The following is a 24,864-nucleotide window of genomic DNA, read 5'->3' as shown; positions in this document are numbered from 1 at the left end:
CCTACCCTGGGAGTGTATGATCAGACAGTGTAGAGGGAGTTTGTTACTCCATATAGCCTGCACTGTCCCAACGCTGGGAGTATGTGATCAGGCAGTGTAGAGGGAGTTTGATATGTATATAACCTGCACTGACCCTACCCTGGGTGTGTTTGATAGGTCAGTGTAGAGGGAGTATGATACTGTATATAACCTGCACTTTCCCTACCCTGACAGTGTGTGACCAGAAAATGTAGAGGGAGTTTGATCCTGTATATAACCTGCACTGTCCCGACCCTGCATGTGCGTGATCGGAGAGTGTAGTGAGAGTATGATACTGTGTATATCCTGCACTGTCCCTACCCTTCGTGTGTGCGATCAGACAGTGTAGAAGGATTTTGACACTGAATATATCCTGCGCTTTCACTTCCCTATGAGTGTGTGATCAGACAATCTAGAGGGGGTTTGATACTGTATATATTCTGCACTGACCCTCCCTGGGACTGTGTGATCAAACAGTGTAGAGAGAATATGATACTGTATAAATACTGCACAGTCCCTACACTTGGAGTGTGTGATCAGGCAGTGTAGAGGGAGTTTGTTACTGTATATATCCTGCACTGCTCCCACCATTCGAGTTTGTGATCAGTGTAGAGGGAGTATGATATGTATATATCCTGCACTGTCCCTACACTGAGAATGTGTGATCGGACAGTGTAGTGGCCGTTTGATATGTATATAACCTGCACTGTCACGATCCTGGGAGTATGTGATCAGGCAGTGTAGAGGAGTAAGATACTGTGTAAATCCTGCACTGTCCCTGATCTGGGAGTGTGTGATCAGGTAGTTTAGAGGGAGTTTGTTACTCCATATATCCTGCACTGTCCCAATGCTGGGAGTATGTGATCAGTCAGTGTAGAGGGAGTTTGATATGTATATAACCTGCACTGACCCTACCTGGGAGTGTGTGATCAGACTATCTAGAGGGAGATTGATACTGTATATATACTGCACTGTCGATACCCTGGGAGTGTGTGATCAGACAAGCTAGGGGGAGTTTGATACTGTATATAACCTGCAATGACCCTACCCTTGGACTGTGTTATCAAATAGTGTACAGAGAGTATGATACTCTATAGATACTGCACAGTCCCAACGCTGGGAGTGTGTGATCAGACAGTGTAGAGGGACTTTGATATGTATATAACCTGCACTGACCCTACCCTTGGACTGTTTATCAAACAGTGTACAGAGAGTATGATACTCTATAGATACTGCTCAGTCCCAACGCAGGGAGTGTGTGATCAGGCTGTGTAGAATGTTTATGATACTGTATATAACCTGCACTGTACCTACGCTGGGAGTGTGTGATCAGGCAGTGTAGAGGGAGTATGATACTGTATATATCGTGCACTGTCCCTACCCAGGGAGTGTGTGATCTATCACTGTAGAGAATGTTTGATATGTATACAACCTGCACTTTCCCTTCCCTGAGAGTCTGTGATCAGACAATCTAGTAGGAGTTTGATACCATATATATACTGCACTGTCGATACCATGGGAGTGTGTGATCGGACAGTGTATAGGGAATTTCATATGTATATATCCTACACAGTTTCTACCCTGGAAGTGTGTGATCAGACAGTGTAGAGGGTGTATGATACTCTATATATCCTGCACTATCCCTACCCTGGGGGTTTGTGATCAGGCTGTGTTTAGGGAGTATGATAACTATATATCCTGCACTGTCCCTACCCTGGGAGTGTGTGATCAGACTATGTAGAGGGAGTATGATACTGCATATATCCTGCACTGTCCTTACCCTGGGAGTGTCTGATCAGGCACTGTAGAGAATGTTTGATATTTATATAACATACACTGTCCCTACCCTGGGTGTGTGTGCTCAGACAGTGCAGAGTGAGTATGATTCTGAATATACCCTGCACAGTCCCTACCCTGGGAGTGTGTGATCAGGCAGTGTAGAGGAAGTTTGATACTGTATATATCCTGCACTGTCCCTACCCTGGGAGTGTGTGATCAGACAGTGTAGAGGAAGTATGATACAGTATATAACCTGCACTGTCCCAATGCTGGGAGTATGTGATCAGACAGTGTAGAGGGTTTTTGGTATGTATATAACCTGCACCGACCCTACCCTGGAAGTGTGTGATCAGACTATCTAGAGGGAGTTTGATACTGTATATATCCTGCACTCTTCCTACCCTGGGAGCTTGTGATCAGGCAGTGTAGAGGGAGTTTGATATGTATATAACCAGCACTGTCCCTACCCTGGGAATGTGTGATAGGACAGGGTAGAGTGAGTTTGATATATATATAACCTGCACTGACCCTACCCTAGGTGTGTTTGATAGGTCAGTGTAGAGGGAGTATGATACAGTATATAACCTGCACTGTCCCTACCCTGGGAGTGCGTGGTCAGACAGTGTAGTGGGAGTATGATACAGTATATATCCTGCACTGTCCCTACACTGGGAGTGTGTGATTAGACAGTGTAGAGGGATTTTGATACTGTGAATAACTGATACTCTCCCTACCCTGTGAGTGTTTCATCATACAGTGTAGTGCAGCCTTTCTCAACCTTTTTGTCCTGGAGGAACCCTTGAAACTATTTCCAGTTCTCAGGTAATTCCTGCATAAAAATTATTATATCTAAAGCTCACGGTATGTTAGTGTGATTAGTAAGTTGTAGGTATGATAATCCAAAAATAATTGGCTAGGCTCTTTTGAGTAGAGAATATTTTTTAGCCAGTCTTTCTTAAATAAAAGTTGAGCCAACTCATCTTTTTTGAAATTACTCTTTCTTTCTATTACATAAATTATAATTAGTTATAGGCAAACATAATAAATTTCTCAATTCTGGGTGAACTTGAGAGGAGCACATATGGATCTCACCTTCAACTGAAATGAAACAAACTCTATCCTTGCTCTTGATGCTTGTTAGAGAAGAAGAGACTTGCTGACACTTGTAAGAATTTGAAAAAGGCATAAAATGTGCATTGCATTCCCTTGAATAGCAGGATACCTTTCTTTCACAGAAATCCAGAACTTGTCCTGGGGCAGGTCAGTAAACTTAACCTTGAGTGCACGATCAGAGAGCAGTTTACAAAGTTCTTCCTCTTCTCTCAAAGTCAAGTTATCAGGTTGAGCCGAAGATTCAGAGAAAGGGTCTGTCACTCAGTCATACACTTGAGGAAGGACATTCTTGCTATTGAGAGAGTGCAGCGCAGGTTCACAAGGTTAATTCCCGGAATGGCAGGACTGTCATATGTTGAAAGATTGGAACGTCTGGGCTTGTATACACTGGAATTTAGAAGGATGAGAGGGGTCCTTCCAGGTGGTTTTCAATAAGACCCAAGACTTTCTCTATCCTTCCTCACTCTAAAGCCCAAGCAGCAGTGGAAACATTTCAAGATTTCCTTTTCCAGCATGATTTTCCCAAAGATTCAACTTCCTTTTAAATCTTGAAGTCAAACATTTTCTCCAGGGCCTTACAGGGACTTGTTCAACTGGTTCATCCAATAAAAACTGTCTGTTAAGTCGGCTAGTTTCTGGAGACATTCTTCATTCTGAAGCACTTTGCAAACTCTGGCCTACTATTTTCTGCAATTCACCTTTCAGCTCGAACACCCTGTTGCGAACTCTTCCTCCACTAAGCCACCACATTTCTGTATGTTGCAGGTGTGCTCTTTGTCCAGGCTTTCACAAAGTTTTTTTAAACATTCTGGAGTGAACTGATCTTAAAGCTACTAAATAGCTTGCTTCCTGAATCCTTTTACTGACTGCGTCTTTATTTTCAAAAAGATTTAATCTGTTTTGAGATTCAAATTGTCGTCGGAGATAATCAGCACCTTTACATGATTTGTAGTTAAATATTTCAGTTTTACTGGAGCCACTGCTGCATTTTATGTTGTCTGCACAGTGCAATAGGACAACTTGGATCACCAGTCTATGTAGCTGATGGCAGCTCTCCACCCTAGGACTTTGCAGAAATATCCATACAGTGACCACCCTCTGAGATGGCATGCACTGGCGATACACTTTCTCCACTGGGGACATTGCCTGCAGGAGGGCACACAGCTTCCAGCGGACAGCATCAGCCACGCCACATTGAGAGAACTGCCTCGGTTTTACCGAGGGCTCTTGAAGGTATGGGATCTAGTCTCATCTGGACATAGTGCTGCTGTGCTCGTGGGGGATGGTCCTCAGGCTGCGAGGGAGATGGGTCCCCATCCTGTTACAGTGGCTGTCTAGGGAGCTCGGGGAAGTGGAGAGTTTCCGGCTGCATCACCACCTGACGGGCTGGGAGAGCTCGTCAGAACCAGGATACAATGCGGGATTGGGTGCCACATAACGTGAGCCGTCTCTCAGGGATTCCACCGTGCCGTTCCGTGACGCTCCAAAACGTTTCTTGTCCGGGCTGCTCCTGCTCACCTTTCACTTCCTCGCCTCCGTCTGCCGACCGGACTCACCTTGACGGTCTGTGTCAGCGGAGGAGGTCCCCAGTGGAAATCTCTTTATGCAGGGGCCCCTACCCTGTACATCGGGGATCTGGGGAGGAAGGCGTTGCATCGGACGGTACCGTACAACAGGTTTTTGAGCAGGTTCACCGACACCCCGTCCAGCTGTCCATTCTGTGGCCGGGCGGAGTCAGTGTACCAGGTGTTTACGGAGTGTGAGAGGTTGCAGCCCCTGTCTGAGTTTCTGAAGGGGCTGCTGCTCAGGTTCTGGTTGTACTTCAGCCCTGCGCTCCTCATCCACGGGCTCGGCTGGAGGGTACTGCATAGGGCAGTGCCCTGCAATAAGTTTTTCAGTTTGTACATGGACTTCCCACCCGCATGCCACTTCTGCGGGCTGGAGGAGACCGTGTACCACATGTACATGGAGTGTGTGAGGCTGCAGCCTCTTTTTGCATATTTGCGTGGGCTGCTTCTCGCCTTCTGGCTGCATTTTAGTCCCACCCTGTTTATATATGGTCATCCAGTAAGGAAGGGGGCACGGAGGGATGAGGATGTCCTAGTCAACTTGCTCCTGGGGCTGGCGAAATCCGCCATCCGAGGGTCTTGGAAACGGGTGGCGGGAGGATCTCCCCGGGCAGACTGCCTGGCAATGTTTAGGGGGTATGTTCGTGCTCGGGTAACTATTGAAAAGGAACACGCGCAGTCCACAGCGGCCTTGGAGGAGTTTCGAGACCGTTGGGCTCCGCGGGGTGTAAATGCCATCGTGGATAGGGATGGCAACATTCTGGTGTAATGTCTATTGTCTATTTGTAGTGCAGTAATTGTGTTTGCCACTGTTTTGTATATATTGTATAGCACCGAAATTTGTAATAAAGGATTTTGTAATAAAAAAAAAAGTACGGAACGGGCGGGTCGCCAGGAGGATTTCCTGGTGGGCTTGCCCCTGGGCCTGGACAAGATGGACATTCACGGGTCTGGGTGCTGGAAAGTGGAGGGTGCTGCCTGAGCCGACTGCCTGCTCCTTTTCCGAGGATACGTTCACGCCCGGCTGCCTTCGGAGAGGGAGCACACGGTTGCGAAGAGGGATTTCCAGGAGTAATGACCACACCCCCCTTAGGAATTGACTGTTTTATAGGTAATAGTAATCTTACTTAAATTTGAATTTATTGACTGTCTTGAAAATAATGTTTGTACTTTGTGTATTTGTTGTGTAAATAAACTTTTAAAAGTGTTGCAAAAAGGACAGACTGTATTTGTGTCCATTGTTGCACTAGTTCAGTGAAGTGACTCAGAAGAATGTAATTCTTCATCATTAACCTTATCAGAATTGTCTGTAGGCCGAGGCCTAGTATCCTCCTCTTCCATCTCACATCTCCTCTTCAAAAATCGCCACACAAATCAGTATCTGGAATGAAAATTTCCCTTCAAGTTTCTTCCACGCTGGTAGAGTGATTTTGCTCCTACCAGTTAGTCGGCAGTGTGCAAGGGGAATCTGGGAGAGGTAATTCCAGAGGGAAGTGCTGACGTCACAGCCCAAATTGAGCAAGTCCATTCAATGCTCAAAAATCACTCATCACGGTCCTCCTCAGCCTACCGTGTATCCTTCCATGCAAAACAGCGTTCACCAATTATCAGCCAACCGTACCCCCCTCCATGCAATACAACACTCACCAGTTATCAGTCTACCATCTCCCCTCCGTGCAATACAACACTCACCAGTTATCAGTCCAGCACCTCCCCTCCGTGCAATACAACACTCACAAGTTATCAGTCCACCATCTCCCCTCCGTGGAATACAACACTCACCAGTTATCAGCCCACCATCTCCCCTCCGTGGAATACAACACTCACCAGTTATCAGTCCACCATCTCCCCTTCATGAAATACAACACTCACCAGTTATCAGCCCACCATCTCCCCTCCGTGGAATACAACACTCACCAGTTATCAGTCCACCATCTCCCCTCCGTGCAATACAACACTCACCAGTTATCAGCCCACCATCTCCCCTCCATGCAATACAACACTCACCAGTTATCAGCCCACCATCTCCCCTCCGTGGAATACAACACTCACCAGTTATCAGTCCACCATCTCCCCTCCGTGCAAAGCAACACTCACAAGTTATCAGTCCACCATCTTCCCTCCTTGCAATACAACATTCACAAGTTATCAGTCCACCATCTCCCCTCCGTACAATATAACTCTCACCAGTTATCAGTCTACCGTCCTCCCCTCCGTGCAATACAACACTCACCAGTTCTCAACACCCTCCTTATCTTGCATCAAAACCTGAGAATAAATGTGGTCTGACTATGCACTGCCACTCTGAGCTGAGAGACCTGTATCGAGAATGTCAATGGGGCGGCTCGGTCACTGCCCACCAGTGCAAGTGCTAGCATCCCGCATTACCTGAAGTTCAAAGAAATATGTTCACTTTTTATAATCACAATCTCTCGCAGAACACCAGTTAAGAAACCCTGGTGTGGAGGGAAATTGATGCTGTGTATCACCTACAGTGTCCCTGCCCTGGGAGGGTGTGATCGGACAGGGCAGAGAGAGTTTGATACTGTGTATCACCTACACTGTCCCTGCCCTGGGAGGGTGTGATCGGACAGGGCAGAGAGCGTTTGATACTGTGTATCACCTACACTGTCCCTGCCCTGGGAGTGTGTGATCGGACAGGGCAGAGAGGGTTTGATACTGTGTACCACCTACACTGTCTCTGCACTGGGAGTGTGGGATCGGACAGGGCAGAGAGTATTTGATACTGTGTATCACCTACACTGTCTCTGCCCTGGGAGTGTGAGATCGGACAGGGCAGAGAGTGTTTGATACTGTGTACCACCTACACTGTCCCTGCCCTGGGAGTGTGGGATCGGACAGGGCAGAGAGTATTTGATACTGTGTATCACCTACACTGTCCCTGCCCTGTGAGTGTGGGATCGGACAGGGCAGAGGGAGTTTGATACTGTGTATCACCTACACTGTCCCTGCCCTGGGAGGGTGTGATCGGACAGTGCAGAGGGAGTTTGATACTGTGTATCACCTACACTGTCCCTGCCCTGGGAGGGTGTGATCGGACAGTGCAGAGTGAGTTTGATACTGTGTATCACCTACACTGTCCCTGCCCTGGGAGTGTGGGATCGGACAGGGCAGAGAGTATTTGATACTGTGTATCACCTACACTGTCCTTGCCCTGTGAGTGTGGGATCGGACAGGGCAGAGAGTATTTGATACTGTGTACCACCTACACTGTCCCTGCCCTGTGAGTGTGGGATCGGACAGGGCAGAGGGAGTTTGATACTGTGTATCACCTACATTGTCCCTGCCCTGGGTGTGTGTGATCGGACAGGGCAGAGAGAGTTTGATACTGTGTATCACCTACATTGTCCCTGCCCTGGGTGTGTGTGATCGGACAGGGCAGAGGGAGTTTGATACTGTGTATACCTACACTGTCCCTGCCCTGGGAGTGTGGGATCGGACAGGGCAGAGAGTGTTTGATACTGTGTATCACCTACACTGTCCCTGCCCTGGGAGGGTGTGATCGGACAGTGCAGAGGGAGTTTGATACTGTGTATACCTACACTGTCCCTGCCCTGGGAGGGTGTGATCGGACAGTGCAGAGTGAGTTTGATACCGTGTATCACCTACACTGTCCCTGCCCTGGGAGGGTGTGATCGGACAGTGCAGAGGGAGTTTGATACTGTGTATACCTACACTGTCCCTGCCCTGGGAGGGTGTGATCGGACAGTGCAGAGTGAGTTTGATACCGTGTATCACCTACACTGTCCCTGCCCTGGGAGGGTGTGATCGGACAGTGCAGAGGGAGTTTGATACTGTGTATCACCTACACTGTCCCTGCCCTGGGAGTGTGGGATCGGACGGGGCAGAGAGTATTTGATACTGTGTATCACCTACACTGTCCCTACCCTGGGAGGGTGTGATCGGACAGTGCAGAGGGAGTTTGATACTGTGTATCACCTACACTGTCCCTGCCCTGGGAGTGTGGGATCGGACAGGGCAGAGGGAGTTTGATACTGTGTATCACCTACACTGTCCCTGCCCTGGGAGTGTGGGATCGGACAGGGCAGAGGGAGTTTGATACTGTGTATCACCTACACTGTCCCTGCCCTGGCAGTGTGGGATCGGACAGGGCAGAGGGAGTTTGATACTGTGTATCACCTACACTGTCCCCGCCCTGGGAGTGTGGGATCGGACAAGGCAGAGGGTGTTTGATACTGTGTATCACCTACACTGTCCCTGACGTGAGAGTGTGGGATCGGACAGGGCAGAGGGAGATTGATACTGTATATCACCTACACTGTCCTTGCCCTGGGTGTGTGTGATCGGACAGGGCAGAGAGGGTTTGATACTGTGTATCACCTACACTGTCCCTGCTGTGGGAGTGTGTGATCGGACAGGGCAGTTTGATACTGTGTATCACCTACACTGTCCCTGCCCTGTGAGTGTGGGATCGGACAGGGCAGAGAGTGTTTGATACTGTGTACCACCTACACTGTCTCTGCCCTGGGAGGGTGTGATCGGACAGGGCAGAGGGAGTTTGATACTGTGTACCACCTACACTGTCCCTGACGTGGGAGTGTGGGATCAGACAGGGCAGAGAGTATTTGATACTGTGTATCACCTACACTGTCTCTGCCCTGGGAGGGTGTGATCAGACAGGGCAGAGGGAGTTTGATACTGTGTTTCACCTACACTGTCCCTGCCCTGGGTGTGTGTGATCGGACAGGGCAGAGGGAGTTTGATACTGTATGTCACCTACACTGTCGCTGCCCTGGGAGTGTGTGATCGGACAGGGCAGAGGGAGTTTGATACTGTGTATCACCTACATTGTCCCTGCCCTGGGTGTGTGGGATCGGACAGGGCAGAGAGTGTTTGATACTGTGTACCACCTACACTGTCTCTGCCCTGGGAGGGTGTGATCGGACAGGGCAGAGGGAGTTTGATACTGTGTACCACCTACACTGTCCCTGCCCTGGGAGTGTGGGATCGGACAGGGCAGAGGGAGTTTGATACTGTGTACCACCTACATTGTCCCTGCCCTGGGTGTGTGTGATCGGACAGGGCAGAGGGAGTTTGATACTGTGTATCACCTACATTGTCCCTGCCCTGGGTGTGTGTGATCGGACAGGGCAGAGAGAGTTTGATACTGTGTATCACCTACATTGTCCCTGCCCTGGGTGTGTGTGATCGGACAGGGCAGAGGGAGTTTGATACTGTGTATCACCTACATTGTCCCTGCCCTGGGTGTGTGTGATCGGATAGGGCAGAGGGAGTTTGATACTGTGTATCACCTACACTGTCCCTGCCCTGGGAGTGTGGGATCGGACAGGGCAGAGGGAGTTTGATACTGTGTATCACCTACACTGTCCCTGCCCTGGCAGTGTGGGATCGGACAGGGCAGAGGGAGTTTGATACTGTGTATCACCTACACTGTCCCCGCCCTGGGAGTGTGGGATCGGACAAGGCAGAGGGTGTTTGATACTGTGTATCACCTACACTGTCCCTGACGTGAGAGTGTGGGATCGGACAGGGCAGAGGGAGATTGATACTGTGTATCACCTACACTGTCCCCGCCCTGGGAGTGTGGGATCGGACAAGGCAGAGGGTGTTTGATACTGTGTATCACCTACACTGTCCTTGCCCTGGGTGTGTGTGATCGGACAGGGCAGAGAGGGTTTGATACTGTGTATCACCTACACTGTCCCTGCTGTGGGAGTGTGTGATCGGACAGGGCAGTTTGATACTGTGTATCACCTACACTGTCCCTGCCCTGTGAGTGTGGGATCGGACAGGGCAGAGAGTGTTTGATACTGTGTACCACCTACACTGTCTCTGCCCTGGGAGGGTGTGATCGGACAGGGCAGAGGGAGTTTGATACTGTGTACCACCTACACTGTCCCTGACGTGGGAGTGTGGGATCGGACAGGGCAGAGAGTATTTGATACTGTGTATCACCTACACTGTCTCTGCCCTGGGAGGGTGTGATCAGACAGGGCAGAGGGAGTTTGATACTGTATTTCACCTACACTGTCCCTGCCCTGGGTGTGTGTGATCGGACAGGGCAGAGGGAGTTTGATACTGTATGTCACCTACACTGTCGCTGCCCTGGGAGTGTGTGATCGGACAGGGCAGAGGGAGTTTGATACTGTGTATCACCTACATTGTCCCTGCCCTGGGTGTGTGGGATCGGACAGGGCAGAGAGTGTTTGATACTGTGTACCACCTACACTGTCTCTGCCCTGGGAGGGTGTGATCGGACAGGGCAGAGGGAGTTTGATTCTGTGTACCACCTACACTGTCCCTGCCCTGGGAGTGTGGGATCGGACAGGGCAGAGGGAGTTTGATACTGTGTACCACCTACATTGTCCCTGCCCTGGGTGTGTGTGATCGGACAGGGCAGAGGGAGTTTGATACTGTGTATCACCTACATTGTCCCTGCCCTGGGTGTGTGTGATCGGACAGGGCAGAGAGAGTTTGATACTGTGTATCACCTACATTGTCCCTGCCCTGGGTGTGTGTGATCGGACAGGGCAGAGGGAGTTTGATACTGTGTATCACCTACATTGTCCCTGCCCTGGGTGTGTGTGATCGGATAGGGCAGAGGGAGTTTGATACTGTGTATCACCTACATTGTCCCTGCCCTGGGTGTGTGTGATCGGATAGGGCAGAGGGAGTTTGATACTGTGTATCACCTACACTGTCCCTGCCCTGGGAGTGTGTGATCGGACAGGGCAGAGAGTGTTTGATACTGTGTATCACCTACACTGTCCCTGCCCTGGGAGTGTGTGATCGGACAGGGCAGAGAGTGTTTGATACTGTGTATCACCTACACTGTCCCTGCCCTGGGAGTGTGTGATCGGACAGGGCAGAGAGTGTTTGATACTGTGTATCACCTACACTGTCTCTGCCCTGGGAGTGTGAGATCGGACAGGGCAGAGAGTGTTTGATACTGTGTATCACCTACACTGTCTCTGCCCTGGGAGTGTGAGATCGGACAGGGCAGAGAGAGTTTGATACTGTGTATCACCTACATTGTCTCTGCCCTGGGAGTGTGGGATCGGACAGGGCAGAGAGAGTTTGATACTGTGTACCACCTACACTGTCCCTGCCCCGGGAGTGTGGGATCGGACAGGGCAGAGAGTGTTTGATACTGTGTATCACCTACGCTGTCCCTGACGTGGGAGTGTGGGATCGGACAGGGCAGAGGGAGTTTGATACTGTGTATCACCTACACTGTCCCTGACGTGGGAGTGTGTGATCGGACAGGGCAGAGAGTATTTGATACTGTGTACCACCTACACTGTCTCTGCCCTGGTAGTGTGGGATCGGACAGGGCAGAGGGAGTTTGATACTGTGTATCACCTACACTGTCCCTGATGTGGGAGTGTGGGATCGGACAGGGCAGAGAGTATTTGATACTGTGTATCACCTATACTGTCTCTGCCCTGGGAGGGTGTGATCGGACAGGGCAGAGGGAGTTTGATACTGTGTATCACCTACACTGTCCTTGCCCTGTGAGTGTGGGTTCGGACAGGGCAGAGAGAGTTTGATACTGTGTATCACCTACACTGTCCCTGCCCTGGGAGTGTGTGATCAGACAGGGCAGAGAGTATTTGATACTGTGTATCACCTATACTGTCTCTGCCCTGGGAGGGTGTGATCGGACAGGGCAGAGGGAGTTTGATACTGTGTATCACCTACATTGTCCCTGCCCTGGGTGTGTGGGATCGGACAGGGCAGAGAGTGTTTGATACTGTGTACCACCTACACTGTCTCTGCCCTGGGAGGGTGTGATCGGACAGGGCAGAGGGAGTTTGATTCTGTGTACCACCTACACTGTCCCTGCCCTGGGAGTGTGGGATCGGACAGGGCAGAGGGAGTTTGATACTGTGTACCACCTACATTGTCCCTGCCCTGGGTGTGTGTGATCGGACAGGGCAGAGGGAGTTTGATACTGTGTATCACCTACATTGTCCCTGCCCTGGGTGTGTGTGATCGGACAGGGCAGAGGGAGTTTGATACTGTGTATCACCTACACTGTCCTTGCCCTGTGAGTGTGGGTTCGGACAGGGCAGAGAGAGTTTGATACTGTGTATCACCTACACTGTCCCTGCCCTGGGAGTGTGTGATCAGACAGGGCAGAGAGTATTTGATACTGTGTATCACCTATACTGTCTCTGCCCTGGGAGGGTGTGATCGGACAGGGCAGAGGGAGTTTGATACTGTGTATCACCTATACTGTCTCTGCCCTGGGAGGGTGTGATCGGACAGGGCAGAGAGAGTTTGATACTGTGTATCACCTACACTGTCCTTTCCCTGTGAGTGTGGGTTCGGACAGGGCAGAGGGAGTTTGATACTGTGTATCACCTACATTGTCCCTGCCCTGGGTGTGTGTGATCGGACAGGGCAGTTTGATACTGTGTATCACCTACACTGTCCCTGCCCTGGGAGTGTGTGATCGGATAGGGCAGAGGGAGTTTGATACTGTGTATCACCTACACTGTCCCTGCCCTGGGAGTGTGTGATCGGACAGGGGAGAGGGAGTTTGATACTGTGTATCACCTACACTGTCCCTGCCCTGGGAGTGTGTGATCGGATAGGGCAGAGGGAGTTTGATACTGTGTATCACCTACACTGTCCCTGCCCTGGGAGTGTGTGATCGGACAGGGGAGAGGGAGTTTGATACTGTGTATCACCTATACTGTCTCTGCCCTGGGAGGGTGTGATCGGACAGGGCAGAGAGTATTTGATACTGTGTATCACCTACACTGTCCCTGCCCTGGGAGTGTGTGATCGGACAGGGGAGAGGGAGTTTGATACTGTGTATCACCTACATTGTCCCTGCCCTGGGAGTGTGTGATTGGATAGGGCAGAGGGAGTTTGATACTGTGTATCACCTACACTGTCCCTGCCCTGGGAGTGTGTGATCGGATAGGGCAGAGGGAGTTTGATACTGTGTATCACCTACACTGTCCCTGCCCTGGGAGTGTGTGATCGGACAGGGGAGAGGGAGTTTGATACTGTGTATCACCTACACTGTCCCTGCCCTGGGAGTGTGTGATCGGATAGGGCAGAGGGAGTTTGATACTGTGTATCACCTACACTGTCCCTGCCCTGGGAGTGTGTGATCGGACAGGGGAGAGGGAGTTTGATACTGTGTATCACCTATACTGTCTCTGCCCTGGGAGGGTGTGATCGGACAGGGCAGAGAGTATTTGATACTGTGTATCACCTACACTGTCCCTGCCCTGGGAGTGTGTGATCGGACAGGGGAGAGGGAGTTTGATACTTTGTATCACCTACATTGTCCCTGCCCTGGGTGTGTGTGATCGGACAGGGCAGAGAGTGTTTGATACTGTGTATCACCTACATTGTCTCTGCCCTGGGTGTGTGTGATTGGACCGGGCAGAGAGAGTTTGATACTGTGTATCACCTACATTGTCCCTGCCCTGGGTGTGTGTGATCGGACAGGGCAGAGGGAGTTTGATACTGTGTATCACCTACACTGTCCCTGCCCTGGGAGTGTGTGATCGGATAGGGCAGAGGGAGTTTGATACTGTGTATCACCTACACTGTCCCTGCCCTGGGAGTGTGTGATCGGACAGGGGAGAGGGAGTTTGATACTGTGTATCACCTACATTGTCCCTGCCCTGGGTGTGTGTGATCGGACAGGGCAGAGAGTGTTTGATACTGTGTATCACCTACATTGTCTCTGCCCTGGGTGTGTGTGATCGGACCGGGCAGAGAGAGTTTGATACTGTGTATCACCTACATTGTCCCTGCCCTGGGTGTGTGTGATCGGACAGGGCAGAGAGAGTTTGATACTGTGTATCACCTACATTGTCCCTGCCCTGGGTGTGTGTGATCAGACAGGGCAGAGAGAGTTTGATACTGTGTATCACCTACTCTGTCCCTGCCCTGGGAGTGTGGGATCGGACAGGGCAGAGAGTGTTTGATACTGTGTATCACCTACACTGTCTCTGCCCTGGGAGTGTGTGATCGGACAGGGCAGAGAGTGTTTGATACTGTGTATCACCTACACTGTCCCTGCCCTGGGAGTGTGTGATCGGACAGGGCAGAGTGAGTTTGATACTCTGTATAACTGGTACTGACTCTGCTTTGAGAGTGTGTGATGGGAGCATCTAGAGGGAAATTTCTGTTGAATTTTACATATACAGTCCCCACCCTGTGAATGGTTGATCAGACAGTGTTGACCAAGTTTGATACTGTATATAGCCAGTTCTGTCCCTGCTCTTGGGCTGTGAGATCGGACAGTGTCAACGGAGTTTGATACTGTACACAGCATGTATTGTCCCTGCCCTGGTTGTCTGTTATGAGACAATTCAAAGTAACTTTGCTGTATATCTTACCTGTGCTGTCCCCACTCTGCGAGACTTTAATGCTGACACTGGTTTGGAAAGCTGTTCCAATCCCCAGCACTCTCATCACTCACCTTTATGAGAGCACATCAGCCATAAACGTCGACAGTTGCGGTGCGGAGGATTCACTTATTATTCTGGTAAATCTTTTCCTTTTGTGTCGATTCATCAGTTCTGAATAACTCCAGCCGCTGCACATCCCACTGACATTAACATTCCAATACTTTGTACTCTGTCTGCCTCAGGACAGCATTGAGTACAAGAGGACATTGTAATGATAGATTCAGGGAACTGACAAGCAACAGGATTATTCTGGAACTTAGGTCAGACAGGGAAATTATCTGTCGATGTTTCGGACTGGGACTGAAAGACAGCGGGAAGATTGCTGGTAGAAAGTGATGAAGGGAATGGATGGGACAGCTGATAGGTGGATGGAAAATTGGATTTAATTCCGAGTTTGAGGAGATTTGGTATGTCACCAAAGACACTCATAAATTTACAGATGCTCGGTGGAGAGCATTCTAACAGGCTGCCTCAACATCAGAGACCGGGATATGGTAGTCCAAGAGGTAGTATTGAATCCACATTTTTTTACAAGTCAGAAGGGAGCCAGTCAGTATCTTAGAGCACACCAGCATTCTGGGGCGGGGGGCAGGGATTGCCATACATTTTATCCACCATCTGTCTCCCTGGGAAACATTTTCTCTCACGTGTCCATTAACAGCCACACGATTCTTTACCCACCCATGCACTGGGAGTATTGGAAGCATTGCCCTGTGGCTCATTAACCTGGCCTGATGATAAATGGGAGCTCCCAGGGAAACCTCAGGGGTGACAGGGAGAATGTGCAAACTCCACACAGACAGAGACTGAGGACAGGATCAAACACAGAACTCCGGAAATGTGAGCCAGTGGTTTGACCCTCCCCACCTCGGACCTTACTGCTCCACCATCAGACTATCCTGCCACACCATCAGAGCACCCTGCAGTACCATCAGACTGCCTCCCAGCATCAGACTGTCCTGCGCCACCATCAGGCCATTTAATCCACCAATAGACCATCCTTCCACACCATCAGAGCATTTACTCCAAAATCAGAGTTCCCCTCCCTACCATCTGACCACCCCACCACATCAGACCATGTACTCCATCAACAGACTGTCCCAACCCACCGTACTGCACCACCATCAAACCAGCTTGCCACAGCATCAGACCATCCTGTCCCACCATCAAATTGACCAGTCATGGTAACAGACTATCCTGCCACATCATCAAACCATTTAATCCACCAACAGACCATCCCTCCCCACTATCAGACTGTCCTGCGACTTTTCCTCTGGGAAGTTGTGGCATGGATTTTATGTCTTAAAATGTTGATGGTCACTGATTCATGTTTAATAACTCTACAGGAGGCACCGTGTATCGAGTAAGCAATGTGATTGGCCTTCCCTTGTCATGAAACTTTTTCCATTGAACAGTGGAGGCACAGAAGATCCGCATACTGTCCTATTCAGCAGAGATATTGGAAGGGTTTTCAGGGGAGTCGACTGTCAGGTGTATGTCCACGGTGTGTGATCTAATGGGATTGTCAGTAGAGAGGTTCAAAGGTACATCCATTGTCGACGTATACAACTCTGAAATTCTTCTTCTCCAGGTAGCCATGAAGCCAAGAAAGAAAAGAACGGCAGCCACGATTATTGACCCCCAAATCCCCCCTCTCTGCACAAAACAATGAACAAAAATGGAACAGGCACATCAACCCCAAATTCTCCTCCCCTGTGCACAAATAAATGAGAAAGATCAGGCACAGAATACAAAAAAAGTCTGCAGTCCAAGTCCACATTCAAAATGCAGAAAACCTGGGCAATGTTCTCCCTTTTCATAGCAGAACGATCTCACCAACAATAAAAAGGCAGTCTCCCCTCTCTGGCAGCAGAGTGATCCCCCAGCAATCAAAAGGCTGGCAGCCAGCTTTTCAATCTCCTTTGCCATTTTAATCAGCGAACAATGCAAGATGTAATTGACAAAATTGAGCCGAACGGCAGCTGGCAGCTTTCTCACCACAGGGTTCCCGTACGCTGACTCTACCTCCGGGAATCCTCTTGGAGACTGCCGAAACACCCAAACGATCCCCAAACTTCAAATCACAACCGTTCCAGCATCACATTCAAGATGAAAACCAAATGTAAAAGGCTTAAAAGAAGTGAAATATACAGTTTCATGACTGAGCCAGAAAATGTTGACAAAGGAGCGTTGAAGGCAGGCGCCATCTTGACCAGAAGGAGGACCAAAAGGAAGACTGACGCTTCTGACTTTTCCTAGTCCGGGGTAGGATTGAGAGGGGAGAGACTCAGAATAGAAGGGTGTCTCTTTATGTCAGAGATGAGGAGGGATTTCTTTAACCAGAGGATGGTGAACCATGGAATTCATTGCTACAGATGGCTGTTCATGCCAAGTCATTGAAGATTGATAGGTTCTCGATTCATCAGGGGAGAATGGGTTGAAAGGGATAGTATAACAGCCATGATGAAATGTTGGAACAGACTCGATGGGCCAAAAGGCCTAATTCCACTCCTATGTCTTACGGTCCTGTTATTGCCATCAGCTTGGTGAGAGGTGAATGACACCTCTTCATTCTCCTGTGCCCTATCCATCAGAGTTTGCTGAACAGAACCGCACAAGGCAGGCCATTTGGCCCACATTGCTGTGCCTATCCTAGTGCCAATTTATAGTAAGGGTTGAACTTGGTTGTGTCAGGATCATGGCGAATTTGAGAGAAGTGCATTCGGTTAAGGAACAGTGAGAGTTTGGAGCGGCTGATCTGGGAGCTGCGACAGGCAAGGATCTCGGCAGTGAGGAAGGGTCTGGGTGAACTTCAAAGCTGTGGCTGGTGGCATGGCAAGAGATCATTTGTGTGTAAATCTGAGTACTGATTCTACACGGCTTCCTTAGAGTGTGTCCCTGTGACAAAGAACAGTACAGCAATGGACAGGACATTCCGTCCACCATATTGTACCGATCCTGATCTAATTTATACTAAATGTTCTCCACCTGTGTATAATCCATATCCCTCCACGTTCATGACATTTTAAGAGCAAACACGAGGAAATCTGCAGATGTTGGAAATTCAAGCAACACATACAAAATGCTGTTGGAACACAGCAGGCCAGGCAGAATCTATAAGGAGAAGCGCTGTCGACATTTCGTGAAGGGTCTCGGCCCGAAACATCGACAGTGCTTCTCCTTATAGATGCTGCCTGGCCTGCTGTGTTCCACCAGCATTTTGTGTGTGATGTTCATGTAATTGATGTGTCTATCTGAAAGGCAGGGTGGCAGAGTGGAGATTTGTTTCTGCCAAGGGAGGTGTGAGGCTCTCCTTCCCTCTGATAGCCTGAAGGTCATCCTTGGGCAAGGTGCAGTACCTGCTTACCTCCCCACACCCCCGGATCAAGGTCACATGAAGCCACGACAGCAGGTAGTGGATAGGTGTACGAGCAGCTGGTACATATCACAAGTCCTAGTTATGCGATCACCGATGCCAGGCAGACAACCTCTGAAGAGTATTGATAGTAGCTGGGGTTGCCTTTGTTGTCAAGACACTGCCCAGAAGAAGGCAATAGCACACCAATTCTGTAGAAAATTTTTCCAAGAACAGTCATGATCACCCATATCACATGACACGGCACATAATTCAGATTCAGATTCAGTTTATTGTCATTTTGAAACCACAAATGCAATGTTAAAAAATGAGAACAACGTTCCCCCAGAATTATGTCACAAAAGCACATGACAAAACAGACTACACTAGAAAATCCACGCAACATTTGGCAATCCCCAATCCAGAGTCCGGAGAGGCTGCTGCGTATTAATATCACGCTACCGTCTAGCACGTTCCCCGGAAAGGAGCTCCAAATCCACCAGACAAAAACAAGACCAAAAGCTAAAGCTACAAGACCTGCACAAAACCACATAATTACAACATATAGTTACAACAATGCAAACAATGGCATAATTGATAAAAAAAAAACAGACTATGGGCACAGTAAAAATAGTCCAGGATGTTAAGGGACTGTAAGTTCAAAAGAAATCACCACACAGTTTCCACAAGTCCCCAGGGTCCCGACAGACTCGCCATCCCACGCCGGCGGCAGAAGGGAGTACCCCAGCTATGGACTTCCACAGCGCCGCCCGACTCAGCCTCGCAGACGCAGCACGCAATGGAAGCTCATCACCATCTAAAAGGCTCTTAAACTTTTAACTGCCTGTTTTCACTTCTACCCCTGGTTACCTATCTCAGGGGCATATTTATTTAATCTCTGGGTAAAAATAAAACCTTCCCTTTATGTCACTTTTAATTTCAGCTCTCTAACCTTAAAAGCATGTCCTCTGGTATTTGACATGGGGGGGTGGGGGGGTGCAGTATTACCACCATGCTTTATGCACCTGCAATCAGCAGTCGGGGTTTAATTCCCACTGCTGTCTATAAGGAACTGTGACCATGTAGGTTTCCTCCAAGTGTTCCAGTTTCATCCCACATACCGGAAACAGATGGTTCAGGTTAGTGAGTTGTGGGCATGCTATTGGCACAGGAGGTGTGGTGATATTTGCAGATATAAAGCCGATCTTTATCTCTATTTTCACCATGGGGAAAGTCAACTCAGGTTTAATATCACTGGCATATGCCGTGAAGTTTGTTGTTTTGCAACAGAAGTTCATTACAGTGCATCAAACAAACTATAAATTACAGAAAGAATATGCAACATACAGTATATGTAGCTCGGGCACCTAAGACTTTTGTCTAGTACTTTATTTGTCAACGCGGAGTGGAAAGCAAGTTTGTAAATCAGGTGGAAGCAAAGTATATTGGGAATGGTGAGGGTGGAGCATGTGGGAGGGGTGTGGGACAGGTAGCAGAGAAGGAGTGATGGGATGGGTTGGGATTGTGCAGATGCAGACACACCCAGCCCTGAGACACCAGGCAAGATCATTTGATTGCAAACAAATGGTTTATTGATCATTACAGAACGTCTCTCTGGTGCCTCCAGCTCCCTCCCCTCACTCTTCCCCCTCTCCCTGCCCCCTTCCCACTCTCAGTCCATGATAGAGACCCAAACCAGAATCAGGTTTATCATCACTCACATATGCCATGAAATTTGTTTCTTTTTGTGGCAGCAGTACATAAAACTGCTACAGTAATGTGCAAAGTGGCATGCATAGTTACACAGAGGTTAAAGGATAGAAGTTCTGGTTATGCGACCACTGACGCCAGGCAGACAATCTCTGAAGGGAACTGATCAAGGCTGGGGCCCCACGTCTTGCAAAGCAACTGTCCACAAAGGCGGCAATGACAAACCACATCTGTAGAAAGAATTGCCAAGAACCATCGTGGTCATGGATAGACCATGATTGCCCTGTCGTGACATGGCACATGATGATGATGTTGATTGTGCAAAAGTCTCAGGCACACTAGCTATATATATATATCTGTTGCCCAGTGTTGTGATTAAATAAGTAGTGCAGAAAGAGATCAGAACAAATACTGAGGTAGTATCTATGGTTTGTTTCAAAGTCCAAAGTAAGTTTTATTCTCAAAGCACCTATGTGTCACGATCTACAATCCTGAGATTCATTTTCCTGCGGGTATACTCAGCAAATCTGTAGAAAATTAACTATAACAGGATCAAGCAGAGTGCAGAAGACAACAAACTGTGCAAGTGAAAATATAAATAAATAGCAATAAAGAACACAAAATAACAGTATAAAGAGTCCTTCAGTGAGATAATTGGTTGTGGGAACACTTCAATTATGGGCAAACGAGTGTAGTTATCCCCTGTCATTCAAGAGCCTGATGGTTGTATTGTAGTGACTGTCCCTGAACCTGGTGGTGTGTCCTGAGGCTCCTGTATCTTCTACCAGCAAGGAGAGCAGAGTATGGCCTGGGTGTGGAGATCCCTGATGATGGATGCTGCTTTCCTGTGACATGTAGATGTGCTCAGTGGTTGGGAGGGCTTTACCCATGACGGAGTGGGCCCAGTCCACTGTCGTGTGTAGGATTTTTCGGTCAGAGGCATTGGTGTTCCCATACCAGGCTGGTCAATTCACTCGCTGATGGAAGCCTGTCAGAGTTTTAGATGACATGCCAAATCTCCACAGACTCCTAAGGAAATAGAGGTGCCGTCGTGCTTTATCCGCAATCGCATTTATATGCATGTTCATTGACCATTCAAGTGTTTTGACTGCTTCTGTCGAGTCCTGATGAAGCATCCACTATCTATCAATTTCCATAGATGCCGCCTGACCCACTGGCTTCCTCCAGCAATCTGTGTGCATTGTTGCAATACCTTAGGGTCCTGTCGGGGAGAAGGCAGGGGAATGTGGTTGATAAATGAGCCATGATGGAATAGTGGGGCAGAGTAGATGGGACGAATGGCCTTATTCTGCTCCTTTGTATTATGGACTAAAATTTAAACTGATGTAAGAGAAGTCCCCATTGACGATACTCCATGTTGCAAGTGACTAACAGAAGGCTTTCTGTCTTTCAGAATGATTCCATCCACCAGTAAAAACTTCCTAGTGAATGACCTTTCTCCGGGGCGCGACTATGACCTGTGCATCCTGGCTGTCTACGACGACTGGAGCACGCTGATGACAGCAACCAGAGTGGTGGGCTGTGTGCAGTTTACGACGGAGCAGGAGTATTCCCGCTGTCACTCCATGCACACGCAGTTCCTCGGCGGGACCATGATCATCATCATCGGCGGCATCATCGTGGCCTCCGTCTTGGTCTTCATCATCATCCTGATGATTCGCTACAAGGTGTACAGCAACGCAGGTGAGGGCAAGACCCTGGTCAGCAACGTCTGCTCGCAGACCAACGGCAGTCAGCAGGGAGGCATGACGCGGTCCAGCTCCAAGCTAGCCGAGGGGTCAGGTGAGTGCACGCAAGAGATTTTCGGTGACTGCCCCAAAGGCTCCGTGACTGTGCTATTAAACCTGTCGGGGGAGCGGTGCGGCAGCCCTCCGAGCAGCAGCGGGATGACAATGGACTCGCTGTCCCACGCACAAAGGAGGACAAAGCCGAGCCCAGACCTCCAGAAAGAGGCACAGTTGTCTTCTGAAGAGAGAGCGACCGAAGGAAGCACCACTGACTCCAGTATGTCGGTCTGTCTGATTAGGGCGAGCAGGGGCAATCTGCCCCGGAGAGAGAGGCAGATTAAGCTGGGCAACGTCCCTGTTCTGCCCTGCGAGTTCCCGAGATCCCAGCACAGACACTCCTTTGACGGTGACTATTCTCTCTTCCAGAGTCACAGTTACCCGAGGCGGGCGCGGACTAAAGCCAGCCTGACTGGCAGCGGGCAGAATTTGAACTCTGATGAGTTTGCTCTGGAGAGCAAGCGGACAACGTACGGCAGCACAGAGTGGATGCTGGAGAGCACAGTGTGAGCTGGCGGGACAGCATCAGCCTCCCATCGCGACTGGAGGCCGCTGGTAAACCTTGGCGGGAGGCCGCGGGCGGGGAAGCCCTTGGCGCACTCGGCAATGCCTTAAACCACCACACCACCGGACCTTGTCAGGGTAAAGATGACCGATGCACAACACTGGGGACAAGGAGGGGCCCTCGCCGCACCCTCGAGTTCTTTCTTACCTTCATCATTATGTGTCTGCAATCCAAAGCGAATGGCGTCAATCCGTGGTGCATTCTGAGCACGTCGTTTCACAGCTGCCTGGAACAACATCTGGTTTACACTCGTTTCCAAAGAAGCCAAGACTCGGACATTCATTAAAACTGGAAACTAACGGTGTATTGCATAAACTTGTGGAAAGAAATGGGGGTCAAAGATTCAGACGATGCCAGAGTGCTTTTCAGTGACTACTAATTTCATGTTTGATATTTGTTGTATCTGGCTGGCCTGGATAAATTTCTGTGTAAGTGTCTTACACTATATCTATAAAGGTATCTTGATGGAGATACTGGTATAGATATATGTATTGCTATTCTACATTTATATATCTATATAGTCAAATAAGTCGTTCCACCCATGATGTTTTTAAAGACCCCCTTGGAACACGTTTTTATATTAAAAACCTGTGCCATCACTTTCTCCAGTGTCTGCTTTCTTTCGATTGTGTTGAAGTCAAGTTTATTGTTATTTAACTACATACATAAATACTGCCAAACGAGGCAATGCTTTTCCAGATCCCAGGGTGCAAAGCACAGTGGTACGCACAACACGCGTATAAGGTGCAAGGTTCGAGGTCCATTTATTATCAAAGAAAGTGTGCAGTTTACAATCCTGAGATTTATCTTCCCCACAGACAGCCACCAAACAAAGAAAACCATGGACCCGTTCAAACAGAAACATCAAACCCCTCACCCCCACGTAAAGAAAAATTGCTTAAGCAGCCATCAAACTCCCATCCCCCCATCGGGCAAATAAACAAACAATTTATGCAAAATAGCAACAAGGACATCAAACCCTAAACACCCCTTGCTCGAGAAAAACAAACGAAACAAACCGCATAAGCAGCAACAATGGGCAAAAACACGGAGTATACAACATAAAACCGAAAGGGTCCACGAGAGTCTATTCCATAAATCCTGACCCAGAACTTCAGTTTCATCCTCCACTGCATCGCAGAAGAGAGTGACTATTCGAACGCAGGGACCTTCCCTCGGGAGCAGTGTGAGTGTGAGAGAGAGAGAGAGAGATAGAGACCAACACACCTTCTCCAGCGGCATTGACTACTGGTGTCATCTTGACCTACAATAACTTTGGAAAGTTTGAATTAAATCTGCAAATGAATTACGCATACATCAACAAGGTAAAGTGCATGAATTAAATATTGTGGTACAGTACAAATTACCCGGTGACACTTCGAATGTGATGTGGCAGGGAGTTCAGAAGCCTAGTGGCCTGAGAGAAGAAATTGTTTTCCAGCCTGACCGTTCTTGTCTTTATGCATCAGAGTCTCCTGGTGAACTCCTCACATGACCAAGGGAGGGATATCATTGAACAGGAAAAACTGCAGGGAAGATTTCAAAGTTCAAAAGTTCAAAGTAAATCTTATTACTAATGTACATATATGTCACTATATACAACCCTGAGATTCACTTTGCTGTGGAAATACTCAAAAGATCTATAGAATGATAATCATATCAGAATCAATGAAAGAACACATCAATCTGGATGTTCAACCAGAGTGCAGAAGACAGCAAACTAAGAAATAAGCTAAGTAAGTTTACCTTGGAGAGAGTTCACGAAAATGATGCTTATCTTATGAGCAGCATTTGATGCCTCTAGGCCTGTACTCACTGGAAATCAGAAGAATAGGTTTCCTCATTGAAACCTATTGAAAGTTGAAAGGCCTCAATAGAGCGGATGTGGAGAGGCTGTTACCAATGGTGAGAGAGTTTAGGACCAGAGGACACAGCCTCAGTGTCCTTTTAGAAAGGATATGAGGAGGGTTTTCTTTACCCAGAGGGTAGAGAATCCGTGGAATTCCTTGCCAAAGGCGACTATGGAGACTAATTCATTGGGTATATTTAAGACAGTGCTTGATAGGTTCTAGATCAAGCAGAGCATGAAGGGATACGGAGAGAAGGCAGGAAATTGAGGCTGACAGCGAAAATGGATCTGCCATGATGAAATAGCAGGACAGACACAATGGGCCAAATGGCCTAATATTTTATGTGATGGTGAGGGTCCCTGTCCCTGTTGATGGAAGCTGCTTTCCTGCGATAGCGTTTCATGTAGATGTGCTCAGTGGTGGGGAGAGATTAACCAGGATGCTCCCAGGACCAGGGTGGCTGAGTTACAGAGAGAGATTGGCTAGGCTGAGCTTCCACAAGTGTATACAGTCATGAAGGGCACAAATAGGATGAGGGCACACAGATTTTATTCCAGAGAAAGGGAAGAAAAAACCAAAAAAAAACCTAGAGGGCACAGGTTAAAAGTGAGAGGTGAAAGATTTAAAAGGGACCTGAGGGGAAACCTCTTCATGTT

At 48.7% G+C, this 24,864-nt stretch overlaps 1 protein-coding gene and 1 long non-coding RNA gene across 5 annotated transcripts in view; one reads left to right on the top strand and one right to left on the bottom strand.

Moving 5' to 3' along the window:
- The window catches only part of LOC132402226 (uncharacterized), a 107,687-nt gene extending 92,667 nt beyond the window's left edge, over nt 1-15,020 (bottom strand). The window contains exon 1 of the long non-coding RNA XR_009514850.1: nt 14,935-15,020. This is a non-coding gene — a long non-coding RNA (uncharacterized LOC132402226). The remainder of the gene's footprint in view (nt 1-14,934) is intronic.
- The window catches only part of LOC132402225 (leucine-rich repeat and fibronectin type III domain-containing protein 1-like), a 485,636-nt gene extending 463,091 nt beyond the window's left edge, over nt 1-22,545 (top strand). For all 4 annotated transcript variants that reach the window (XM_059984992.1, XM_059984991.1, XM_059984989.1 and 1 more), the window contains one exon: nt 21,403-22,545. In XM_059984992.1, coding sequence (XP_059840975.1) covers nt 21,403-22,303 — 901 coding nt within the window. In that variant the 3' untranslated portion in view covers nt 22,304-22,545. The remainder of the gene's footprint in view (nt 1-21,402) is intronic.
- The last annotated feature ends 2,319 nt before the right edge of the window (nt 22,546-24,864 follow it).

This window comes from Hypanus sabinus, chromosome 11 (assembly GCF_030144855.1).
Source record: "Hypanus sabinus isolate sHypSab1 chromosome 11, sHypSab1.hap1, whole genome shotgun sequence".
In the NCBI taxonomy this organism is placed as follows: domain Eukaryota; kingdom Metazoa; phylum Chordata; class Chondrichthyes; order Myliobatiformes; family Dasyatidae; genus Hypanus; species Hypanus sabinus.
This window is presented reverse-complemented; position numbering and strand designations above follow the sequence as displayed.